General features: G+C 35.8%; 5 protein-coding genes across 10 annotated transcripts; 2 read left to right on the top strand and 3 right to left on the bottom strand.

The window, feature by feature from the left end:
- Positions 1–1068: 1068 nt before the first annotated feature.
- On the bottom strand, positions 1069–9920 carry Rip11 (Rab11 interacting protein). 2 transcript variants are annotated; one of them, XM_066302391.1, is made up of 9 exons: positions 9801–9920; positions 5091–5166; positions 4879–5023; positions 4297–4460; positions 3868–4241; positions 3570–3807; positions 3307–3510; positions 2843–3000; positions 1069–2786 (listed from the first exon to the last, which is right to left on the bottom strand). In XM_066302391.1, the coding sequence occupies exons 2-9, from the start codon at positions 5119–5121 to the stop codon at positions 2613–2615; spliced, it is 1488 nt and encodes a 495-aa protein (XP_066158488.1). In that variant the 5' UTR covers positions 5122–5166; positions 9801–9920; the 3' UTR covers positions 1069–2612. The 2 variants fall into 2 exon arrangements, with proteins under 2 accessions (XP_066158488.1, XP_066158486.1); XM_066302389.1 differs by lacking the exon at positions 9801–9920 and adding an exon at positions 5361–5838.
- On the top strand, positions 5846–9495 carry Atg4b (Autophagy-related 4b). 2 transcript variants are annotated; one of them, XM_066302394.1, is made up of 7 exons: positions 5846–6285; positions 6348–6481; positions 6605–6797; positions 6908–7168; positions 7223–7429; positions 7917–8113; positions 8195–9495. In XM_066302394.1, the coding sequence occupies exons 1-7, from the start codon at positions 6123–6125 to the stop codon at positions 8363–8365; spliced, it is 1326 nt and encodes a 441-aa protein (XP_066158491.1). In that variant the 5' UTR covers positions 5846–6122; the 3' UTR covers positions 8366–9495. The 2 variants fall into 2 exon arrangements, with proteins under 2 accessions (XP_066158491.1, XP_066158490.1); XM_066302393.1 differs by having other exon boundaries at positions 5847–6285; positions 6333–6481.
- On the top strand, positions 9904–14510 carry LOC136350557 (uncharacterized). 2 transcript variants are annotated; one of them, XM_066302397.1, is made up of 3 exons: positions 9904–10020; positions 11807–12402; positions 12706–14510. In XM_066302397.1, exons 2-3 carry the CDS (start codon positions 11821–11823, stop codon positions 13072–13074), a joined length of 951 nt encoding a protein of 316 aa, XP_066158494.1. In that variant the 5' UTR covers positions 9904–10020; positions 11807–11820; the 3' UTR covers positions 13075–14510. The 2 variants fall into 2 exon arrangements, with proteins under 2 accessions (XP_066158494.1, XP_066158493.1); XM_066302396.1 differs by lacking the exon at positions 9904–10020 and adding an exon at positions 11514–11741.
- On the bottom strand, positions 10644–11219 carry NHP2 (NHP2 ribonucleoprotein). The gene is made up of 2 exons (XM_066302401.1): positions 11072–11219; positions 10644–10986 (listed from the first exon to the last, which is right to left on the bottom strand). Exons 1-2 carry the CDS (start codon positions 11217–11219, stop codon positions 10682–10684), a joined length of 453 nt encoding a protein of 150 aa, XP_066158498.1. The 3' UTR covers positions 10644–10681.
- A 487-nt stretch (positions 14511–14997) lies between the features above and the next one.
- On the bottom strand, positions 14998–21941 carry LOC136350551 (dual serine/threonine and tyrosine protein kinase-like). 3 transcript variants are annotated; one of them, XM_066302387.1, is made up of 12 exons: positions 20749–21318; positions 19276–19448; positions 18272–18598; positions 17912–18122; positions 17668–17858; positions 17270–17507; positions 16710–17128; positions 16219–16559; positions 15912–16158; positions 15594–15843; positions 15306–15461; positions 14998–15165 (listed from the first exon to the last, which is right to left on the bottom strand). In XM_066302387.1, the coding sequence occupies exons 1-12, from the start codon at positions 20876–20878 to the stop codon at positions 15140–15142; spliced, it is 2709 nt and encodes a 902-aa protein (XP_066158484.1). In that variant the 5' UTR covers positions 20879–21318; the 3' UTR covers positions 14998–15139. The 3 variants fall into 3 exon arrangements, with proteins under 3 accessions (XP_066158484.1, XP_066158483.1, XP_066158482.1); XM_066302386.1 differs by lacking the exon at positions 20749–21318 and adding an exon at positions 21851–21941 and having other exon boundaries at positions 14998–15461; XM_066302385.1 differs by having other exon boundaries at positions 14998–15461.
- Positions 21942–21999: the final 58 nt, after the last annotated feature.

The following is a 21999-nucleotide window of genomic DNA, read 5'->3' on the forward strand; positions in this document are numbered from 1 at the left end:
TACTATTGTTCTTGAAAAACCTAAGACTTGTTAGAATAAGTCTCTTTACAATAAGAAATGAATTTTTCCTGCCGTCAGGGTATATTTGCGACTTTTCCTACATTTTACTAAATCTAGAAACGTCGCACGTTACTTCCTATCGCGTATCGTCTCCAAGACCGATCAGCTGTACCATTATAAAGGGCAGGTGATAAATTTTTTATATGTTTTCGTACCGATGTGACTACTTTGTAGATGATTCATTTAAACGTTAGCCCTGTGACGAACAAGAGGTTGGTAATGTGCGCTCCACTAAAAATCGGGATAATCGCGTTTCCTTTTGTTCTAAAGATTCGTAAATTACGCTGTTTGACTGACTGACTTAGCGAGTGCAAGTGGATCGTGCTGACGTGATTCTGACTCACGCTTTTGGTGCTCGGAGGTGAGTACCGATCGTCGGTCTTGTGGTTCACATTTAAGTTTTGTCAAGTCAATTAAAACGACCCTTTTAGGATTTTGGTTGAAAGTCGATATTATTTGCAACTTTGGCTCTTTGAAAAGTACCCAAGGCCATCTTTACACGTCGTCGAAAAATAATATCGCACCTTGGGTGGCTTCAAAGTCGCTTAAAACTTTTGTTCAGGAAATGATACTATTTTTTTATTTGCCTAGTTTAAAACCCTTAAAAATAAATATAAAAAGCGGAAACTTTTTCCCTTTTCATTCCGACTAAATAACAACGATCAATTGCAACAAATTGCAAATAATTGTTTTTAGGCAAACCGTATGCCCAGCGAAAATTTTACAAAAGGCAAAACAGTTTTGAAAATAAAGTCAGTTTGAGGCGAGAACAAATTTAAATAATTTTTACAGAGGGTAACAAAAATACAAACTTTTGTTTAAGAATAACGCATCATTTTTTGATAATTCCGAACATTTAAAAAAGAACTACAAGTCCCAAAATGAGTGAAAATCGATAAAAGCATTTAGCAATTTGTGTGTATGTAGGTAAGTTTATCTAGAACGCCTAATTTTTGGTACAGGAATTTTTTATCAAGTCTTGTATAGTCATTTCAGAGACACCCTGTATACCGGTTTATACAAACAGTTTATTTTTCTAAAACCCATATAAATAGTTCTTAGACCTGAACCTATGGTTATGGACGTAACTATTTAGAGAAAAAGTTTACAACTATCGGTTAGTAACTGGTCAATTGGGTATTAGATATACACTTAGGAGGTAATTGTTAACTATAATTTTTCGACTTCAAAAACATACTAAGCAAGTACCAACACTCAATCATAATACTAATAACAACCAAAAAGACAACAATAAAACAAAAATATAATAAAACTAAATATACAATAATAAAACCACAGGTGATGGTGGGTTATTACGAGTCGAGTTGGGATGTGATGTCCCCATGAAAAGAAGTTACCTCTTTAATCACCAGGGGTAAATGTCGACAGGCATTTTTCTCATATGCTTGCGTTTAAGAAAGATATGTCACATAATAAGTATAGTAAAGATAGTCTTTATAGGCATTGCTTAGATAATGTGAAGTTATACAATCACAGTACACTACAACAGTTCAGTGATATCTAAAGCTAACAATAGTTATAAAGTATAGGCACAGATTTGATTGAAATACTAATGTTTCCTCTATCATACGTTTATGATAAAGTAATCGGCACTTAGTAGCTCTTGTAAAAGATCTTTTTATAGCTTAAAAATTCTAAAACTAAATAAAATACAACTTACTGACATGAAATTGCAAAACAATCACTTTTAACATATTTTAAACAGTATCATAACTTAAATGTCAATCGCTCAAGCCATTTTTCCTAGATTTTTAAATAAGTAATAAAATAAACTAATGAAATTGATTTGGCGTTTTACCACTGTCCTAACTCATAGATTCAAGTTTGTGGCACGCAGAGTATTTAGATAAACGTCGAAGAAGGTGAAAATAAATTAATTGCTATTCTCTGGAAAAATCCCTAGAAGATATTCATGTTGTAAAATGCCTAATGCGTGATGTCTTAGGTAATTAATGTAACATTAATTATTAAAGTAAAATGGGAATTCTGAGAAAAAAATCTTTCACTTTGCGACGAATCTAAAAATATAGTCATTATTAATTATTTGTTCGTTATTTTACCGACTTTTTAGATTAGCCACGAAAAACTAAAATGAATGTGGCTAAAGTATTATGTTTGGATTGCTTTACAAAGCGCAAAAAAAAACCGAACAACTGCCAGAGTTATTCGGATATCCCTTGTGAGACTTTTTTTTGAGTGGTATGGACTCTTTGGTATTTCAGTGCCTAGAACAAAACTTCGCAGATCTGATACTGCTTTCAAAGCCTCAACTATAAATACTTAACACATTCAAACACAGATGATTTAGTAATTTGCTTTTTTTTCGCGCTTTGTATCTTTATCCAATATTATACTGAACTTCATTAAAGCACCTACTCAACGTAGACAAATTTATAAGGCACACTGCATGTTTGTATCGTCATTATTAAAATACAAGAAACTTTAACAAACTCCTACAAATTGAAAATTAAAAAAATATATAATTTGTTTCATTTTATCACTTTTATTTCCTAATAATAATTACGGCGTATTTACGAATATTGCTTGTGAGACAAGTTGTATGTGACGTAAGGGTTCTGCAAAATTCTGGGAGTCGTCTCCATCACTCTGAGCAATAAGTCGTCTAAATAATCCTCCAAATCTTTAAGTTTCTTCTTCTGTTTTTCTAAGTCAGTTTGGCTTTCTACTAAGGCCAAAATCAAATCCTAAAAAAGATGAACCTGTTTGCATTGAATTTAAATTTAGTGGACACAAAAAGCACCTCCCGAGTTTTCCCTTCGAATTTCTGTAGCAGTTCATTGGATATATGATTGGTTACTTTTTCTGGTATTATTTCTCTCTCACCTCCTATAATTACGCGCTCGTGTGAAGTACTCCTGATTTTTTCACGTCTCTCTACTAAATCAATCTTATCTTTATCTAAAAAAAAGTACATATACACATAATAGCAACGAAACACAGAGTATACAAACTAAAGTGACATACCTCAATCACATATTTAAAACCGCAAAATAATATATATTAAAAACCAACAGAACTATTTTCTTCCCTAATTCGCTACCACCCAAAACTCACAAGAAAAAGACATGAACTTGACACATTAACAGAAAAATTTCAGGCACTTAAAAAACTTCCTTAATCGTTGAATTCCCGAATAAACACGGCAATCTTCCTTTGCACGTCTTCCTCCCACTACTAACTACTAATGAAATATCAAGCACTAACCTTTTCTGAAATTATTCTTTAGTTTTGAAAACATTCCATCTTTCTCTTCCCTTTTAATTTCAGGCGTAGATTTAACGCTAATATTGTCTTCATTTTTGGATGAATTTTCAGTCACTTCCGTTTCTTCTAAAATTTGTGATGCTAACTTGGAAGAATCCCATGACCTTCGATTAAGAGATTCGCTAGAACCGGGTCTTAAACTACCTAAAATAAAATTACAAATTAATGAGGAAAAATATTAAATCTGATAATGAATCAATTACCTTTTTTGGAATTTCCAAATAATTTAGTTTCCCATTCGTCTTGCGGAAGTTTAGTTTCAGATCTAGGCGGCTTCACTGGCGGAGTTACTGCTTTTGTAATTGTCCGTACTGGAGTTGTTGGGGATGAAGGTAGAGGATTATCCACGACCGGCGTCTTGTTGATAGTTGGGAATGTGGCTGGTACGTTTGTAGAAACATTTAAAGAACTTGCGGAACTTTTATGTGATAAATCATCAAACTGAAACAAGACAATGCATTCCCATCTACTACTAGCCATATATATTTCCAGTAATCTTACGGTAAATTCATCTTCATCACTAACAACGCCGGGATCGGCGTCATCCAATGTCTGTCTAGACTTGAAATGTCTATTTAATGTCTGGCTACGCATATTTAAACTTCCCACGCTTCCAATGGATGACACACCATCGTCGAAATCTCCCTTTTTCTTTCCTTTCAGGTGCATCTTTGACCCTATGGACTTAGCAAGTTTCTTAATTCCTTTTCTCTTTTCGGCACTACCGAGGCTCAATAAACTGCCCCCAACAGATTGAGCCACATGGGAAAGTGACGATCTGTGCTTTTCTTTCTTGCTAAGATTGGTGAGGCTACCCGATTTTACATTAAAGGCAATTTTAACTTCTAATTGTCCTCTATCTTTCTGTTTGCCACCTAAATGAATAACCAGTAAATATGGATACACAACGATTAAAAATACAGAATTTACCAGGCTTTGCTTGTAAGGGAAAGAATTTATTTTTTGGTCTGTCATAAATGTCTAACTGGTTTAGAGGTATAGTGACTCTGCCTAAAAATTCATCGATGCCCAATATATTGTGATGCAGTACAGTTAAAACTATTTCGGCAGTATTGCCTTGTTCGGGAATAGAGCTGCAAAAAGAGGAAATCAAATGTAGCTTATTGCCGTGCATGCAGTGCTAATATTGTCGATAATTAACTAGATATAGTGATAAACCGCAGAAATGCGGAAATCTAGTTCAAGAATGTTATGTGTGTAACTTGAGCGAGCACATTTTATGCATATTTTACTCTCATCTTATACAACTTTATTAAGCATCATTTAAAAGCATAACACGTCCAGTATCTGACAAGTCAAAAAATGACCTGGTTAGATGTTACCAGAATACTTTCACCATGACCTATGATGTTAATATGGAAAGGGACACGTAATTAATCTTAAGAAAATGAAGGACTATTTAGGGAGATTATTTGCTATACCTGTTGTATTTAATTTGTTAGGAAGGCTACCAAGAGGTAACAAAATTTAATTAACCCAGTTTCAACTTACAGTTCACATTCTTCATGCCACTCCACATTGGTCCCTGCTTTTTCTTTAACAGAGGTTTGGTATTTGATTTTGCCTAACCCAATAGTGACAAAACAATCATTAGTATTGTTTTTTCCTTTTGTCAATAATCCCACAGCCTTCTGGACTACAGAAACAAAAATATGTTTTACTGGACATACTGTACAATTATAAAAACATTACTGCAAACTTACTTGTAACTTGTACATGTGTTGGAACCCACATCTCTGCGTAGGGTATCACCAGCTATGACTAATTACTAGGAGGAACCTTAAAAATAATAAAGTATAATAACAATGGAATTTCTAAAATTTCTGATAGACGGATACGTCGATACGTGGTTTCATTGAACGTCAGAGTATGTCAATGAACGGGATTTAATAAACATTCTGCGTTAGGTCGACAGAGGAAAGAAATGCCCGACAGACTCACTCGCAGTGGCCTGAACTAACTTACAAATTTACCTTTAAAAAGTGCGTGGGTTTTATTTAATTAGAGAACTTCGAGAGGTCAAAATGAAAACATCAAACTGGCAACTTGGAATCCATTCTCTTCAGCTTCAATATCCCAAACAAAAACAAGCTGACGTCTCTTCTTCTTCTTTTACTACTGCAACTGCTATGACCACTCATGAAAGATGAGGGAGTAGGAGCAAATCGGGCAATTCGCGGGCGAACGCTGCGGACTGGGCCACGCCATCAAAGCCACAGTCAGTGAAATATTAAAAACAGTTTTTTTCTGCAGAATCTCTATTTATTTTATTTAGAAGAGTTCAGAATATCATAATTCGTGAATGCATCGAAGCGATCGGGACGAAAACGCGAGTCAATTTTTTTGCACCTCCGTAAGGCGCAAGGAGCGCCACCTAGTACTTGCAATGACTAACTTCAAACAGATATTATAAATGACATATGTACAGAGGACTGATTTAGTCCGTTTTGACCCAACTCAGCTGATAGGTGCTGCAGCTGCCTGGTGATAGTGTTCCTATTTATTTTTAGAATGTTAGAACACTGTTGATGTTCTCATTACGTGAAAATAAGTGTTAATTTTTATAAAATGCCTTATAATCAAATTGACAAAAAATGTAGGCAGGGTCAGCTTGGTCAGCCGCAGTTTTAAGTAGATGCAATTGGTAGTGATAAAGTGCCAGTAAATCTTACGATTCTTCAGAGATCATTTAAATTCCTTAAGAATGTAAATATCAATCAATCAATTTTTAAGCTATGGATACCCAAGTGGCTTCCTCAAGGGAAAGTAGATCGTTTTTCCTCCCAAAGCTATCCTCTCCATCCTCCAACTCTTCAAGTTTACTTCAAGAGAATTCTAGTGATATAGAAGGAAAAGTTAAAACCAGGTTTTTATCCATGTGGAATAATGTGAAGTATGGTAAGTTTTGTCCTTAAAAGAGCAGTTTTCTCACAGCCTTCTCAAAGAACTTAATTCTGTAGGAATGAAGCTAAAACCAAACTTCTCTAAAGAATCTCCAGTGTGGTTGTTAGGAATGTGCTACAGAAAGCTAGAAACACCCACTGAATTAACTGAGCTAGGGATGGATGTTGCTGCATTCCAAAGTCAAAATGATGTAGGTTAAGGATTTTACTTCCATTATCCTGCTTTTGACTTGTTTTAAACCTACTACCAGAGGATTAACTGAAAGCATAGCTGTGATATGTTGATACATGCACTAATTAAGAAACTATTTAAGATTGCTGGAAATGATGAAGAGGGCTTGGAAGGGTTCAAGAAAGATTTCCTGAGTAAACTTTGGTTGACCTACCGTAGAGAATTTCCTATATTAAGTGGTTCAACCTATAGTAGTGATTGTGGTTGGGGCTGCATGATTAGAAGTGGCCAAATGCTAGTTGCCCAAGCTTTAGTACTTCACTTTTTAGGCAGAGGTATGTTTGCATTTCATTAACCTCATAAAAGGTGAATCTTTTTTTAATCTTTTGTTTCAATGTTTTGGAAGGGTGCTCATGCTCTCTTATAATTTTTCCTCTTTTTCTAGAGTGGCGGTATAATCCAGATCAAAGAGAAACTACTGTGTATCATCGCAAAATTATCAAGTGGTTTGGTGATAAACCATCCCGAAATAGCCCACTTTCACTACATAGTTTAGTAAATATAGGTAAAAGTCTTGGCAAAAAACCTGGTGATTGGTATGGGCCTGGATTGGTAGCCCATTTATTCCGTCAAGCTATTAGAGACGCTTCAACAGATAATTTTGAATTTGATTCTCTCAATGTCTGTGTTGCCCAAAACTGTACAGGTTACTACTGCAGAGAGTTTAGACTATGTGAGGCACTAGCTATTTGTCTTTCAGTGTATATAAGAGATATATTTGCTGAGTGTATCGATCAATCTACAAATAAATGGAAATCCTTAATATTATTGGTACCAGTGAGATTAGGAACTGAAAAATTCAATTCAATCTATGCCCCATGTTTAACGACGCTATTAAGCATAAAAGAATGCATAGGAATTATTGGTGGAAGACCCAAGCATTCCCTTTATTTTATTGGATATCAAGGTAAGTTGGGGTTTTGCTTCACTTAATAATTATGGTTTAAATTAGCACAGTATCTATTTTGTAAGGAATGTAGCGAATTGACGTGACGAATTAAATTCTTTCATGTTCAAACTATTGCAGGAAGCAATTAAGGTGGATAAAAGTATTTTAAGTTTATTGTTTTTCTCAATCAACTGTAATAAAAGATAACTGTCAGCTTTCGATTATAAATAACAATTATTGATAGCTTGGTTTCTTATCCAATAGATTTATAGCAAAATGGAGGTCGCGCAATTTCGAGTTGCATCATTCAAAACGCAGTAACTTTTCTCCCTTGGCGCTCAAACATTTTTCTTCATCAAAAATCTTAAACATTTGATCATTCCTTTAATTTATACAAAGTTATTCGTTAATTGATCTCTAAGGAAGGTTCACCGACGACTATTTATGAGAGCTCCATATTAAGTGTTTACTTATCGGGGAATTACAAGGTATTTTAATTTTTTAGACGATAAATTGATTCATTTAGATCCCCACTATTGTCAAGAGGTGGTGGATGTCTGGGCCGCAGACTTCCCGTTAACAACTTTCCACTGCAGATCGCCAAGGAAACTGCCTATCACCAAAATTGACCCATCGTGTTGTATCGGCTTTTACTGTCGGACTAAAGAGGATTTCTTAACCCTTATTGAGACGGTTCAACCGGTAAGTGGAATGTGGCGAACATCTCAACTTCCTCTCGAATTTGCTGTAATTGTTGGCATTTCATGGTTCGTTACTTTCTAGATTATTGTTCCACCAAACGGTGCTGGCGATTACCCAATGTTTATGTTCTGCGATGGTTTTAGTTGTGATGCTGAATATTTAGGGATAGATTCTTCATCTTCGGAGTTTGAATGCAATAACTACAATAGCGATGTAGATGACATGGAGTCGGAGACTTTCGAACTTATTTAGGTATTTAGTAAGACAATGGGAACTCAATTGTCATAAGTACTCCGTTCTAAAAATTAATTGTTTTGATTGTCAGGCTCAAAATGATTTAGAAAACGCAAAGAGAGTACTTTTTTTGTATTGTGGCAATTTACATAATGGCCCAAGAAGTTAACAAACTCGGTTTTAAGCCAATCATCTTGCCTGCAAAAGTCATCGTTAAGCGTTTGTGATGCATTTGGACAAATAAGGTTGAAAACCTTCGAATAGGTAATAGTTACGATACAACGCATTGCAAATCGACCTAAGATTGAAATGCGATGCAGGAGAATATTCGTAGATTGTGCCTTGAAAGCGACGTATTCCGAAATTCCATGGCGTAGCCAGGTCTGAAATAAGAATTGTATGGTCATTTGTACAATACAAATTATACAAATGACCATATTGTCAATTGTACCCTTCAGAATGTATTTTTCTTGTAACCTTTTCCAATAACTGTTTCCAGATATTCTCATTTTTAGTTCCTTATTCGTGTCACGTTATTAAAGACTGTGGAAATGTATTTTTCCAATAATTTCAGTGCTTCATTGTTGCCGTCAGTACACGTTTTTTATTCGCTTCATCTGAAAACATCCACCCTTTTCACTTGATGTTATCATCTCGTTATCGTCAGTTCTTATTTTCTGTAATTGGCAAAGCATCCTTTTAGGGATTTGTTAATAATGTTCCGATAAATTTCTGTTTAATAAATAACGTTATTATTTATGTAGAAAAAGCTCGATAGCCGGACATCGTTTATGTTCCCTCGATTTTTGTCTAGCCAACTCGGTTCAAGTATCAGTACTTAAATTATTATATATTGTGACGTCCGTTGCGCAAAATGACCACCACCTGGTCATTCCCGGATTATCATTTATTTCCTAAAGTTAGAACTAGAGATGCATTTAGCATAAACCCGTAAAAATATGAACAACTACATCCGGAGCCGACAAAGCTCAAATCCAGAAGAAACAAGTCTGGGATATAGTCACACGGTATGTACTAAAATGTTTCTGAAATTGTATTTATTTAAAAATATATTGAATGTTATATTATGTCATTGGTCTAGTTGTGCATTGCAGTAGTTAATAAATTTATGGTTTTTTTAACCGAAAGGACGTTTAACAATTTTAAACTATGTGTTCGGACTATGACTTATTACACCACCACATGATAGGTAAATTATGATTAGTCCTTTAATTCATATAACAAATAAAGACACAGTGCAATTAGAATACCCGCGTACTCAGATGTGTAAATAAGAATCACATGATGATGAGACAGGAATTCGCGTACAATGGTAGTAATTATTGAGAATGGGTCATATAGAAAGGTGAATATTTACAAATCTATATGGAAAAAACGTTTAAATCGCAAAAAAAATGTTAATTTCCTGTAAAATGATATCGTGCTTCCTTACCTGAATCACCATATTGCACGAAATGTTTTGTTTATCGCCTCGCCGCGTACGATTATTTTGGCATCTTTGCGGAAGGTGGCCATGAACTGCTATGACGTATGTAAACAAACAATTGTAAATCATTTACGCGTCGTGTTGAAGATTTTCGGACTATTCAAAAAATGATGATCGAGCTGCAGTTTCAGAATCGGACGAGAAGGGCGCAGTAATTCGAATCTAGGTTAGTGGCATAGATAACAAATTAGCTTTAATGACGACGTTGTAAAATAACCCAACATTGCTATCCAATAATTTGTTTTTTTTTCCTTTTATTTGCACATGGCCTCCCACACAAGTAGCGGTAGAATTGCACACCATCATCAGTAGTTACTTTATATATTAGAAAATGGGTTGAAAGCCAATTAAACTTCCTTTAAAACAACACGTCATGGTCCTAGACCTAAACTTTTATATTTCACTAATAAATGCCATGTTGGGTGTCGTCGAGATTTTGGCTTTTTCGATGGTGGCAAGAAAACTTCAATTATTGAAACAATTGCAAGTCGTTTACGCGTAATGTCGAAAATTGCCGAGCCACGCTAAAATTGTTGGTTGAGCTGCGGTATCCGAAATTCAATTCGAAAAGTACGGTAGCTTGTCAGTGGCGTAGTTACCAATTTAAGATATATGACTATGTTGTACTATAAATGTGTTATGCATCATTATGTGTAACACATTCAGTATTGAGTAAAAGGCCTCTCACACACACACATAGAGGGAGTGAAATTGCGCACTATTTTTTAGTGCGTAAAGATGTGCTTTGCAAACATTAGTAAAAAAGGGAAAATCAATAAAACACCAGAATCTTCAAAAATTTCCTTATCTTTTATCTATCACTTAAATTATAGTACAGCAGGTAAATGAGCGATCTCCGATTTTAATTCTTCAAATGGTTCCGCATAGTCCTCTTTGGGCCGAATCAAAACGGTAAGGCAGCCGCGCTTCACGCCCAGTGCCGCTCCCAGATCTTTCCGGCTTGGAATATAAACGTAAGGGATGTCTTTTTCTTCGCATACTCCAGGTAGATGACACATTATATCTACTGGACTCACATCTCCGGCAAATATAACTATACCCCTTTCACCTTTTCTTATCCTCGTTTGAACATCCTTGAGCCCGCAGCGTACGTAAGTCTTGTGTTGAACAGCTGGAAATAGAAATGATTGTGTGAACAATGGCCCTCATAGAAAGCTCGCTTCGATATATAGCTATTAAGTTTGGCCGGCTCTTACCTTTCTTAATTAATTTGTAACATTTCTTAGCCTGCTTCTTCGAGGCCATGGGTTTTGCAATTACGTTGCAAAATGAAACTTTCTTTTCATATGTAAATTCTTCTGGTTCAACTGTGGATTTATCGGCTGTTGAATTTTCATCATTCATTTTGACTTGTAACGCTAAATTCTGATAAATATATGCACGTGCTTAAGGGGGAAATTTTACACGGAAAACATAATATTGAACATAACCAAACTTAGACACGAAGTAACAACACACGTTGAGTCAGAAAGTAATGGAGGTGTAATGAATTTCTAATTATTCCTATTCCTGCGTTAAGAAGGAGGTTACCTATAGGCTATCTCTTTTGATTGCTACGAAATGGATATTGGCCGAAAATTCTAATCTTGCTTTAATTTCGAATGTGACGTTGCTGATGCCCAATTGGCATTTTCGTCAAAAGGAATACTATACATTTTTGACATATAATACACGATTTTACACATATTTCTACAGAACCAAGGCCCAATAGCCGGAATCATGTGCAAAACGAAAACACCCATAAAAAATAGATGATTATTTGTTTTTGTGATTATACATTTTAATGTATTTGTTACATGTTATCATATTCATTTGTAAATAAAGAGACTTCAAGAATATGTTTAGTTGTATTTATTCAGTTTTCAAGTATGTTGAAAGTGTAACCAATATCCAATTTATTTAACGAATATATTGCATTCTGTAATTTCTAGCGGTCCTTGAAATTATGGTTGTTGTACAGATGCAAAAGGGTTTGATTGATAGTAAAAGTACATTGAATAGAATGGTCAATACCTTGGTGCCAGACGAGTTTAGTGAGAACGAAGAAAAGGAGCCCTTTGACTACCAATTGCCCCAAGTTAGAGCTTCCTTCACATTGAAAGTATCTGCCCCAGAACCTCAAACACTTAATTTAATCGAACCTAATAAGCCTCCTGTTGAAGTCAGCAAACAGCTAAACTCTTCAGTGATTAAATGTGGCTCAAATGTATTGGAATCTCAACCCAACTCAGACGTTGGACTTGTTGAAAGTTCTCTGCAAAAGTGTAAGCCATGTGTAACAGTGCAGCCGTCGGTTATTGACCATCAACATGTGAAACCAATTAGAGCTAACAGATCTAGTCAAATCCCAGATGACGATAAAGACTTTGAAATTCCACTTGAGGAATCTTTAAAGGCTGTAGAAGAATTTATTAAAAGAGAAAAGGAGTTGTCCAAGTGGCAAGTTGGCGAGGACGTTTTAGCTAAATGGAAAGGCAATGGGCTTTATTACAAAGCAAAAATAATGGAAATATTTCCTTCAGGAGTAGTATGTATTAAAATTTTTTTTTTTAACCATCTTATTTGACAAGACTTGCCCTTAGGTCATGTTTCTTTATATTTATGTTGTCTATAGCCTGTTTTGTCTATTTCTATTAATTAAAAAATAATCTAATCAAGGAGAAAGGTAATTCCCTCCTCTGTACTATTTATTATTATTTTAATTTATTAATATGTACTAAAAAATGTTGCCCTCTTCCGTAGCCAGTTGGCTATGGTGTGGGTACCTTCTACAATAGTAGAGAATTTTAATTAAACATATAATTTTGCTATTTACCTATTTTTCTTTCAGGTAAATATAGTTTTTGAGACATATGATGTAAAGGAAGAAATAGATTACAAAGATTTATGTAAATTTTTCAAAAAAACAAACAACTATAAGAAAAAAGGCGGGTCACAAGGAAATTTAATAGAAGACGTTAAGATCAAAGACAGGATTTTGCCGATGCATTGTCCAAAGGAAAATAAATTGAGTACATTTTCATGTAAGAAGAGATCCTACTTCATTTCACATTTTAAAAGAACAAGCAAGATGTCAAAGAGAAAAAAAAATTCTGCAACTTGCAAGGTGGTACAGAAGAGAGCAATTGTCAGACAAAAGAAAATAAGATTGATATGTCAACACACAGTTAACAAAGTGACATTCAAGAAGAACAAATAATTCAGTTTTTTGGCATGTCATGTTATGTGTCTTACACATTATCATGTATAGTATATCATTTTCTCATAACCACCTACAAAACCATCCATAGCAGGTAGGAATTGAATGAGCATTAGAAGATTACCAATATCCCTCAGTTGTGAAATAAAGAACAGCAAATTCAATAGCTTATCACCTCTAAAAGTAAATATGAATTTGCAGTCCTTGGTATACCTAAATTGTCAAAACATTTGTTAATACACGACGGTCTTAAGGCCATTTGCTGTGACCTTTTGTATTTATATGATATGAGATATGAAGAAACTCTATTTGTACAACGTTTTTATTTCATGGATAGGTTTTGTTTGAATCTCGGATTGTAGTTGGACAGAAGACTGGAATTAATAGTAATTATGTAGAGGGAGTTTTTTAAATGAGACGAAAATTGTGTGCTCATTTACAGAAAGTGTACATTATAACTATCACAGATTACCAAACTGCCAAAATACACTTTCAAACTCATCGTTTAATACTTGCATCATTATTTTTATTGCAGTTCTTAAATTGTTTCATTTTTGAAGAACAATGGTGTTAAATTAGAGCATTTAATTGTATAGAAGACTTATTTTGTGCAAGGAGTAGCTTAAGGTTGGAGTTTTTAGCGTTTACGCAAAAATAAGAACGAATATTAAGTTAGTAATAACGTTACAAAATGGAAATTTGCCATCGAATCTATTTTGTGATCACTCCTTTAATTGCAATGAATTATCATAAGTAGACATAGAAATTAATAAAAAATTATACCAATTTTTGGGCAGAATAATTGTGAAATTACTTTCTACAATCGTGTTATGTACCTGCAGAATTTTATACATCCAACCGGTGGAACGACCACAAAACGGATTTGCTTACAAATTTTTATTATGTAATTATATTGCTTACTGCACATTTATGGCACCTACTTCTATGTAAACGATAGGAATTCCAATTTTATACAGCATTTAATGTTGTAAAAAAAAAGTTTTTATGTAAAAAACCAACAGTAGCTTTAGTTTAGGCATTGGAATTAAAGAGTTTTCTCATCAACATACTCACTAAATCCTTAAATTAAAATCTTGGGTTTTAGCTAAGTACATCGATTTGTTGGTTCGTTTTTCTTTGTTACATTTATGTATATACCAATAGTTTCTGTTATGTGGGACTGGAAAGCTTAGCAAATATATGTATAATATAAAGATATCATTTTATTAGGTAGAGGCGATTGGGGCCACAGAGAAGCAGCAATAAAAGCCATCAGGTGATCAAATACCCTTTTACCATCGTTAATCCTTTTATAGTGGGTGATTGAAGAAGCATCCTTGAGTTGTTCCAACCATTTTCAAGCAAAAAGTAAAGGTAATATAATTCCTTTATGTTCAATTTTTTAATAATATTTATGTCCGTCTTATGAAGCTTAAGTGTGTATTTTCTTAATGACGGAATCAAATCAATTTTGGTAGGTATAGATAGAATAAATGACTAAAATTGGTGTATTAAAACTTGAAACGCCCTACTTATTCCTTAAATTAGGACAAAGGTTTGTAAGATTTATTTTATATGTTGCGATTGTCTTCTTTGCATATCCAGCTGGACATTTTCTCAACCTCTGTGCGCCGAACGTATATACACCACAGAAAAATCGCTCGAGTGCTCTCCGAAAACAACGAAGGTAGCAACTTTATTTACTTTTTACCGATAGAACGGTAAATGCGGATCTCTGCCGAAAATTCCAACTCGCCTTTTACATTTTTCCATACCATTAGATTGTACGGATTATGCGTATTTGAAATATGAGTCGTGTAGAAGGAACATGATTTTTTGTTAATAATAAGTGGTATCCCTGTAGAGTCATATCAGAAACCCCAAAACAGCTGAATAGCCCATTAATTTTGAGGAAAACTGCGATTTAACCATTAGGTTTATTTTTCTATAAACATAAATAAATAAAATGCTAAACTTTATGTAACATCATGGATTTAAAATAACATTGTAAAGTTTAAACAGAAACGTGCTCATATACAAACTATTTACACAGAATAATTCATTTTCAATTCTTCTCTTCTGAACATGCATCTGAAATAACAAATTCGATCAGAAACATGCAACCCATCAATATTCTCTGACAATGAGATTCGTGTTACAACTATAATCGCTACAATTATCGGTGTCATATTCTAAAAATCCTAGAGGCTTTGGACTAAAAGAAGACTTGCCTTGGTTAGTCCCAAATTTTATACTTCTGTAGATTTGTTCCAGTTGTGGCTGCACGTTGCCCAGTAGTGGACGCTCAGAGGGCTCCGCAGCCCAACATTGTTCCATAAGATTCCAACAAGCTTCGGTAAAATGTGGCAAACATTCTGGCCTTATCCCTGGAAAGAATTATTTTCTATATCTGGTTCTCGTTAATTCTAAATCTTGTGCTCCCTTAATAAATTTGTTGGACATAAATAAATTTGACGATTCTTAAAATAAGAATACATAACGTATTGTTGTAAGCTTACCTTTTCTAACACTGTTCCACAACTGTTCCTTGTTTTGGAACTGATCAAAATGAGTGGGTAACTTCACCTGACCTGCACAGATGTACCAAAATAATATCCCGAAAGCATACACGTCCACGCTTGAATCATATCGTCCGCTTAACAATTCAGGCGCCATATGAACGGGGGTGCCTACAATGCTTCCGGACATCATTGCTTCGGGGATACAAAAGCCGAAATCTGTCAATTTAGCTCTATCATCGTTATCAAGCTGAAAAGATATTTTAAGTTTGAAAACATTTCAGAGATGCGTTAGGTAACGTAAGTGATTGCACTCACCAGAACATTTTTAAGTTTAATGTCTCTATGAACTAATCCTTGCGAGTGTAAGTAGCGAATACCCTCTATCACATCAATTGCTATCTTGAGTCTCTTAAGCCAGGACAAACCACTTTTCAACCCACAATATAAATCCTTAGTCATCCTTTCCATGATAAGTAGAACTGCCGGAGAACTACCACCTCCATATTTATAATCAATTACTGAGCCCCTCAGTTTTACGATTCTAGGATGTTCTGATATAGTTCTGAGGAAAATAGATTTTATAAGTAAATCATTTAGAGTTGCAGAGCTGATGAGAGCATACCTTGTGTAGTAAAACTCCATAGCCAAATCGTTCCAATGTCTGTCATCGGGGGGCACGACCGACTTAAAAGCGCAAGGATTAATGTTGCCCCATGCCTCGCAAGATGAGACGACCCCATACTGTCCTCTCCCAATTTCGCGAATAGGCTTGGGCATATTCCATCGGACCAGGTCGCACAGAGAAGTACTTTCCAACGCTAATCTAGCGAACCTAGGTGCATGTTTTTTCCTTATGGCTATTCGCTGTTCTTCGGTTTGCTCTAACTGATCAGAAAGTTGGTTTTCTAAACTTCGAATGGCCGACTGGAAGGCTTCATGTGATGATTTTACGTGCTCTTGAAACTGGAAAAACACGCTGTGAATCATAATTGACGCACTACTAAAATTTCGGCAAATACGATAAAAAGCTTTTCTTGACAACATGACTCGAAGTGAATCATTTTTCTCCGAAACCTCTCGCATTATTCCTATATTTTTTTGTTTCCTCCTTACCTGGATGCATATCGTTTTGGCCAACTTGGAGGAACTCAGTGAGTCGATTAAATTAGTCACAACTTGAAGTTGCCATTGTAAACCGCACTGAAACTGCCCACTGGAAGACCAAGGCGAGGCAAGATTCCCTAGCAATTTCCGCAATCTATCCATAAATGTATGAACTACAGAAAATGAGGTAGGAGTTTTCAGATCTACGTTATAAGCTGCATGAATGATTTGTTTAACGGCATCGGAAGCAGATAAATTGCCCTCTAACTCGTGACAGTTCTTCTCGAGACTTTCTACACATCGTTGAAGGGTTCCTGTAAAACTCTCTTGTAAACAACCAACGGACTGGACTATTTGAGTAGCTACAGAGGCTCCTAGTCTATTAAGAACTAATTGCTGGATTTCCATTGTTGCTACTTTTGGGGATGCTGGAAAGCAAAAATTTAGTATTTATTAGCGGCGCTCAGCGCTGTTAATAAAAGGGCACTTCGTTAAAAGACTTCGTGTAGAAAATCATTTAAAAATTGTCATCGGGCATTTCGCTCCTTTAAGGACTCGCGGACGCTTACATGGTACTGAACAATTATATCCCTCCAATACTTCGGCGACATTAGATCTCATATCTTGCAAAGTCCGTTGAATTATGGCTGTAATTTCTTGCTGTTGCTCGCCAGCTATGTTCGTCAAAGTGGTATACATTTTCATTTCTACATCTTGCGCGTACAAGATCCTCTTGGGAGTAATTTGAATTTCTCTTGCCATATCAAATGCGCACAGTATAAACTTTCTTAGACACGAATTATGGATCTGGAACAATAAAAATTAAACTTAGTAAATTGAAGCTTTTCGGCATCTGATAGTTGCATCTATTTAACCCAGTTCGTATCTGTTACTGTTTCTGAGATGCCTTTCAACACACTCACACCCACACACGTCGAAAACCTAAAAAAACCGTTCAGTGGCTTACCTCACTTAATTTTTTGGCCATTTTGAGGACGCTAGATCTCAACACCTCACTTATAAACGAAGCAAAATCTTTATTGAACGTTTTATCCGACATCAAGGAATTGTCTAAAGAACATTCTAAACAAAACGACTTCTTTTGTATCACAGGTTCTGCGTTCCTCGTAGTACCACGGGCTTCAGCATTAATATAACCTGCGGAAAATAACCGATAACTCCCAAGAGAAACCATCACGGTACGCGTTTACCTAATCTACACAACTGCTCCCGTAAACTGTGAAGTTTATTCTCACTCTTCTGCGCGGAATTCTCGACCAAATGCTTTTCAGATTCAGTCAGGGACTCCGTACTTAAAGCTCCAATTTCAAATTTACTTAAATGTGAGTCACCACTGGTCACATTAACAAATAAGAACGGCACGGTGAACGTGTCTTTGAGTTTCCTAATTTCTTGAATGTTCTGCAAAGGAGTGAGCAATTGAGGCTTACCCTCCCAAACCCGGATCAAGGGATTGTCTCCGAATTCAGGGTCGCAAGGGCCCCTTTGACAGTCTTGAGTAAATGTGTTGCGTGACATTTTAGCAAAATAGTAATATTAAATGCACTTACTGAGTCATTTAGGGTATCATCGGACACAGCATATAATATCACAGGCAGTACATTTTCGACAAGTTTTCCTAGAAGATCTACAAACTGGTGAGGGCCGCAATCTGGCGGGACTACTATTTTCACGTTTTCCTTCAGCAATTTATGCTTGAGGACCACCTCCACGGACGGGCAGTGATCCAGAAGGTTTTCTTTGTCGCTCCTTCGTATGTCTTCTTCAGGAATCGTAATCCACGACGTCTGTTCGTGGGCTTTTAGATTTTCCACGATTTCAAATTCGTGTCCCAACGTCAAATGAATGCTTTTTACTGGACCATACTTGAAAGTTATCTTAAAAAAAAAATCAATTAATGGGGATAAATCTGTGAAGTCACTAAAATTTTAATGTCTCTCGAATTCAAGTGGCGAAACTCCGAGACTCGATGGGACTAACACTCGTTAAAGCCTACAAATATCTATGAAAATCCGCAGTGGCACCCGCTTGTTCTGCGGCCGTCCACCCCCTTTCCGATCTGAATCCTTGATTTGGCGATATTCAGTTTGAAAATTCCGAAATTTTAATGGTTTCGGCTCGAATTTCGGCCAATTCACTTCAAGAGAACCTATCCAAGTGCAGTTTAGCCGACAGCGTCGAAGTCTCCCATAACTTAAAATGGTATAAAATGGATTTACAGTGCGTTTGGTTCGGTGGTCTTTGCGTAAGAGAACGATCGATATCGGCAGTTTTGACAAAATAAAGAGTGACCCGAATATGCTCTAAACTGGTCTCCTGAAACCGCCACCCTTTCCCCCCATCTTGATGACCTTTTAATTCTCGCAGTTTCTGAAATGCCTTCGGCGACTAACAAAAACATCCATCGTGTATGAAATGCTCGAGATCGTTACGCGCAAAAATCAATGGACAAGGCTGCAATAGGTGCTCGATAGATAAGATACTTGGAATCAGCACTGTAGACAGATTTATCATGGGAGACTTCTTGCACGCTGTGTGTATATATGGGACTTACCTGTCTCCACTGGCAACTAAAATAAGGAAGAACGTTTTCTTGAAGCATGAGATTAATAAGTAATGCCTTCGCATGACAGGACTGGCCGAATACTAAGATATTTGGAGTCCTGTCGGCTTTATGTGATAAATAATCCAGATCGTCATATACTGAGATTTCTTGTCTGACATCCCCTAGAAGCATATTTTACTTCTCAAAATTGTTAACTTCCTGATAATATTCACGTTCATTAAGTAGAAAACAACTTGTACATATTTGCATATTTTTACTTGTCTGAAAATTCTACGCTTTATGCCGCACGTATTATTCGGATTTTCGACAATTTTTGAAATATCGTCGTTCAAAAAATGTCGCTTTTCGGGCTTGTAAAAACCGCAACTACCAAACACTTAAAAGTTAGAGCGAAATGGTTTTTCCATGTCCATCGTACCATTGTAAAGCGAATGGAAATACACATTCAATTTCAAACTGTAAAAATTATCGATCGGCTCCGTCGAGAGCAGTGGAAGGGTCAAAATCTGCCGAACGCCCAACACCTATGAGCCATCCGATGTGTAATGTTTACAATAAAAATGCATGCCGGCAGGTAACCGCCTTGCTTTGATTTATTTAAAATTATCGCAAGGACAAATTTTTAATGGGGAGTCTTATCAGTCCGATTTCATGGACTCGACGGTTTGAAGAGCCCCATACTTCATCGGGTGCTAGGGCAATCTTGACATCTTAATTACAATCTGGCAGAATTTACACAACTACGACATTTGTTGATACAATGTTGTGATAATGATAAATCACACGTTTTCGACTGGATAAATACCATATGACTTCTAAGGAATGGGATATAAAAAAAAATAGAAAAAAAACACTATTTATTTTGCTCTGCAAATAAGAGAATTCCACTGGCCACAATAGACAGAGATCTAGAGAATGGATAATAGACATGAAATGGCAGTTGAGGACTGTCGTCAGACTACCCAATTCATTACAGGTGCATTCCAGTTAAGAGGGAAACTACATCGTCCATTTAGCATAAAATTTCTGGGGACACTCTGAGGAAATACCACAGTCATTGCTACAACTGTATTTGTATGGTTTTTCGAGCATTCTGCCTGCTCATCAGATATTTTCAAACATTCAATAGAAAACTATGTCGCCAATAGGTCACGATAGGAAATTCATTTTGATCTGGCACTGGTGGCACCTGATCCTGAATTTTCTAAATGGCACTGCCATTATCATTGCCAACAAATGTACTGACACAGTTTTTTGGGTGGCCAACTATGGGTTCCTCCGCCCCCCTTGATTAAGTTGTACTTAAACTCCACTTAACTGGGGTTAATCACTTAGACTTTAAATTTTACAAGAGCACTACATTTCGTATTAGAGTATCTATATGTTGTGAAAAATCCTATAAATTTCATGACATAGGCGTTCATATAAAACTGTCTTATGTCCTCGTAAATAGGTACTTACTCCCTAGTTGTAGAAGGGTGTTAATATCATTTAAGGACCTATGGGTGTCTTTGATAATCCTCTGGAGACTCTGACAGTACTTGAGATGCCGCTTAAGCTCTTTTGGTATGTCCATTGTTATGTTATCCATAAATGAAACAGTTATGTCTCTTGAAGTAGCAAAATTTTTCAACTGTTTGATTCTTCAGTGAATTTGTGTGTGAATAACTAACCGTTCTCACAAGCAGATTTAACATTTGATATCTGATTTAGTATTAATAAATTATTAAGCATGAAAAACCAGGGAAAAAACATCAACGACAGAGTCATATTTGGAAGAATTATCCAACATTTTAATTTTCCACAAACAAACTTTGTCACACTGCTTATGCGTGTTTATGATAAACTTTAAAATAAACTTGTTAAACAAATAAAATATCGAATGCCGGATTAAAACATTAAAATTAAAATTAAATAATACTCGTTTTAGTTTTTGGTTTGACAATCAAGAATGAGAACGAGTTTGCGGACTTGGGCCACATTCAGCCAGCAGCGCTTAAAAAATTTAACCACAAAACCACTACTGTCGCACAAGCCGTTGAATTTGCGAACGCGGTTATTAACGTTTTTATTAGCCTTTAAGTGCCGCTTTCTTTTGACGTTCTACTCGTGATTTCGGAACGCAATTTCAATTTTAAGTATCATATTGTTCTGCTCGGGGACAATTCACATCATGATTATTCTAAAGATTTCAGTGTCAATCAAACCCTTAATGCCTGAACAAATTTGTTTCTGGGGGTAGGGAGTGTTTCAAGTTTTAATTCTTTGTTCAGTATTCGGTGGGAAGTGCGAAAGGGGAGATAGGAGATGAGAAGGGACTTTAGAATAGAATAAAATTGGATAGAATTAAGCCCCATGTTTTATCGTATAAGGATGCCTGAAATAAAGAATTATCGTTCTTGATCTATAACCCACTGCATAGGGCAATATATCGCTATGCCTGCAGATGTTTCCATTGACTCTGGAAGATTTTCCGAGCGAGATTAAAAAAAAAATGACTATCCAGTATTTAAATTTCGTTTGCTTATTGATACGTCTAAGTATGTAAAAAACTCACGATTACCGTTTAGTGTGTTCGTCGCAAATCTCAAGCCGTTAGACCTTGATTGATGAAATTCAAAAATGCCGTCTATTGGCATCCTCCTAAACGATACACACCATTACAAAATACTTTGATAAGCCACTAAAAATAAACTAATCTACTTTAGCATT

Source organism: Euwallacea fornicatus, chromosome 3 (assembly GCF_040115645.1).
Source record: "Euwallacea fornicatus isolate EFF26 chromosome 3, ASM4011564v1, whole genome shotgun sequence".
NCBI classification, from domain to species: domain Eukaryota; kingdom Metazoa; phylum Arthropoda; class Insecta; order Coleoptera; family Curculionidae; genus Euwallacea; species Euwallacea fornicatus.

Coding starts and splice junctions, on each gene's coding strand:
- Rip11 (XM_066302391.1), bottom strand. CDS start 5,121: ATGTGGGTTCCAACACATGTACAAGTTACAA. Junction 3,808..3,867: donor GTGATGAAGATGAATTTACC/GTAAGATTACTG, acceptor GTCTTGTTTCAG/TTTGATGATTTATCACATAA. Junction 3,511..3,569: donor ATTTGGAAATTCCAAAAAAG/GTAATTGATTCA, acceptor ATTTTATTTTAG/GTAGTTTAAGACCCGGTTCT.
- Atg4b (XM_066302393.1), top strand. CDS start 6,123: ATGGATACCCAAGTGGCTTCCTCAAGGGAAAGTAGATCGTTTTTCCTC. Junction 6,286..6,332: donor GTGGAATAATGTGAAGTATG/GTAAGTTTTGTC, acceptor GCCTTCTCAAAG/AACTTAATTCTGTAGGAATG. Junction 8,114..8,194: donor TTATTGAGACGGTTCAACCG/GTAAGTGGAATG, acceptor GTTACTTTCTAG/ATTATTGTTCCACCAAACGG.
- NHP2 (XM_066302401.1), bottom strand. CDS start 11,219: ATGAATGATGAAAATTCAACAGCCGATAAATCCACAGTTGAACCAGAA. Junction 10,987..11,071: donor TTACAAATTAATTAAGAAAG/GTAAGAGCCGGC, acceptor TTCTATTTCCAG/CTGTTCAACACAAGACTTAC.
- LOC136350557 (XM_066302396.1), top strand. CDS start 11,672: ATGTTATCATATTCATTTGTAAATAAAGAGACTTCAAGAATATGTTTA. Junction 11,742..11,806: donor TGTATTTATTCAGTTTTCAA/GTATGTTGAAAG, acceptor TGTAATTTCTAG/CGGTCCTTGAAATTATGGTT. Junction 12,403..12,705: donor AAATATTTCCTTCAGGAGTA/GTATGTATTAAA, acceptor TTTTTCTTTCAG/GTAAATATAGTTTTTGAGAC.
- LOC136350551 (XM_066302385.1), bottom strand. CDS start 20,878: ATGGATAACATAACAATGGACATACCAAAAGAGCTTAAGCGGCATCTC. Junction 17,508..17,667: donor TGGCCAAAAAATTAAGTGAG/GTAAGCCACTGA, acceptor TTATTGTTCCAG/ATCCATAATTCGTGTCTAAG. Junction 17,129..17,269: donor ATATAATTGTTCAGTACCAT/GTAAGCGTCCGC, acceptor TTTGCTTTCCAG/CATCCCCAAAAGTAGCAACA.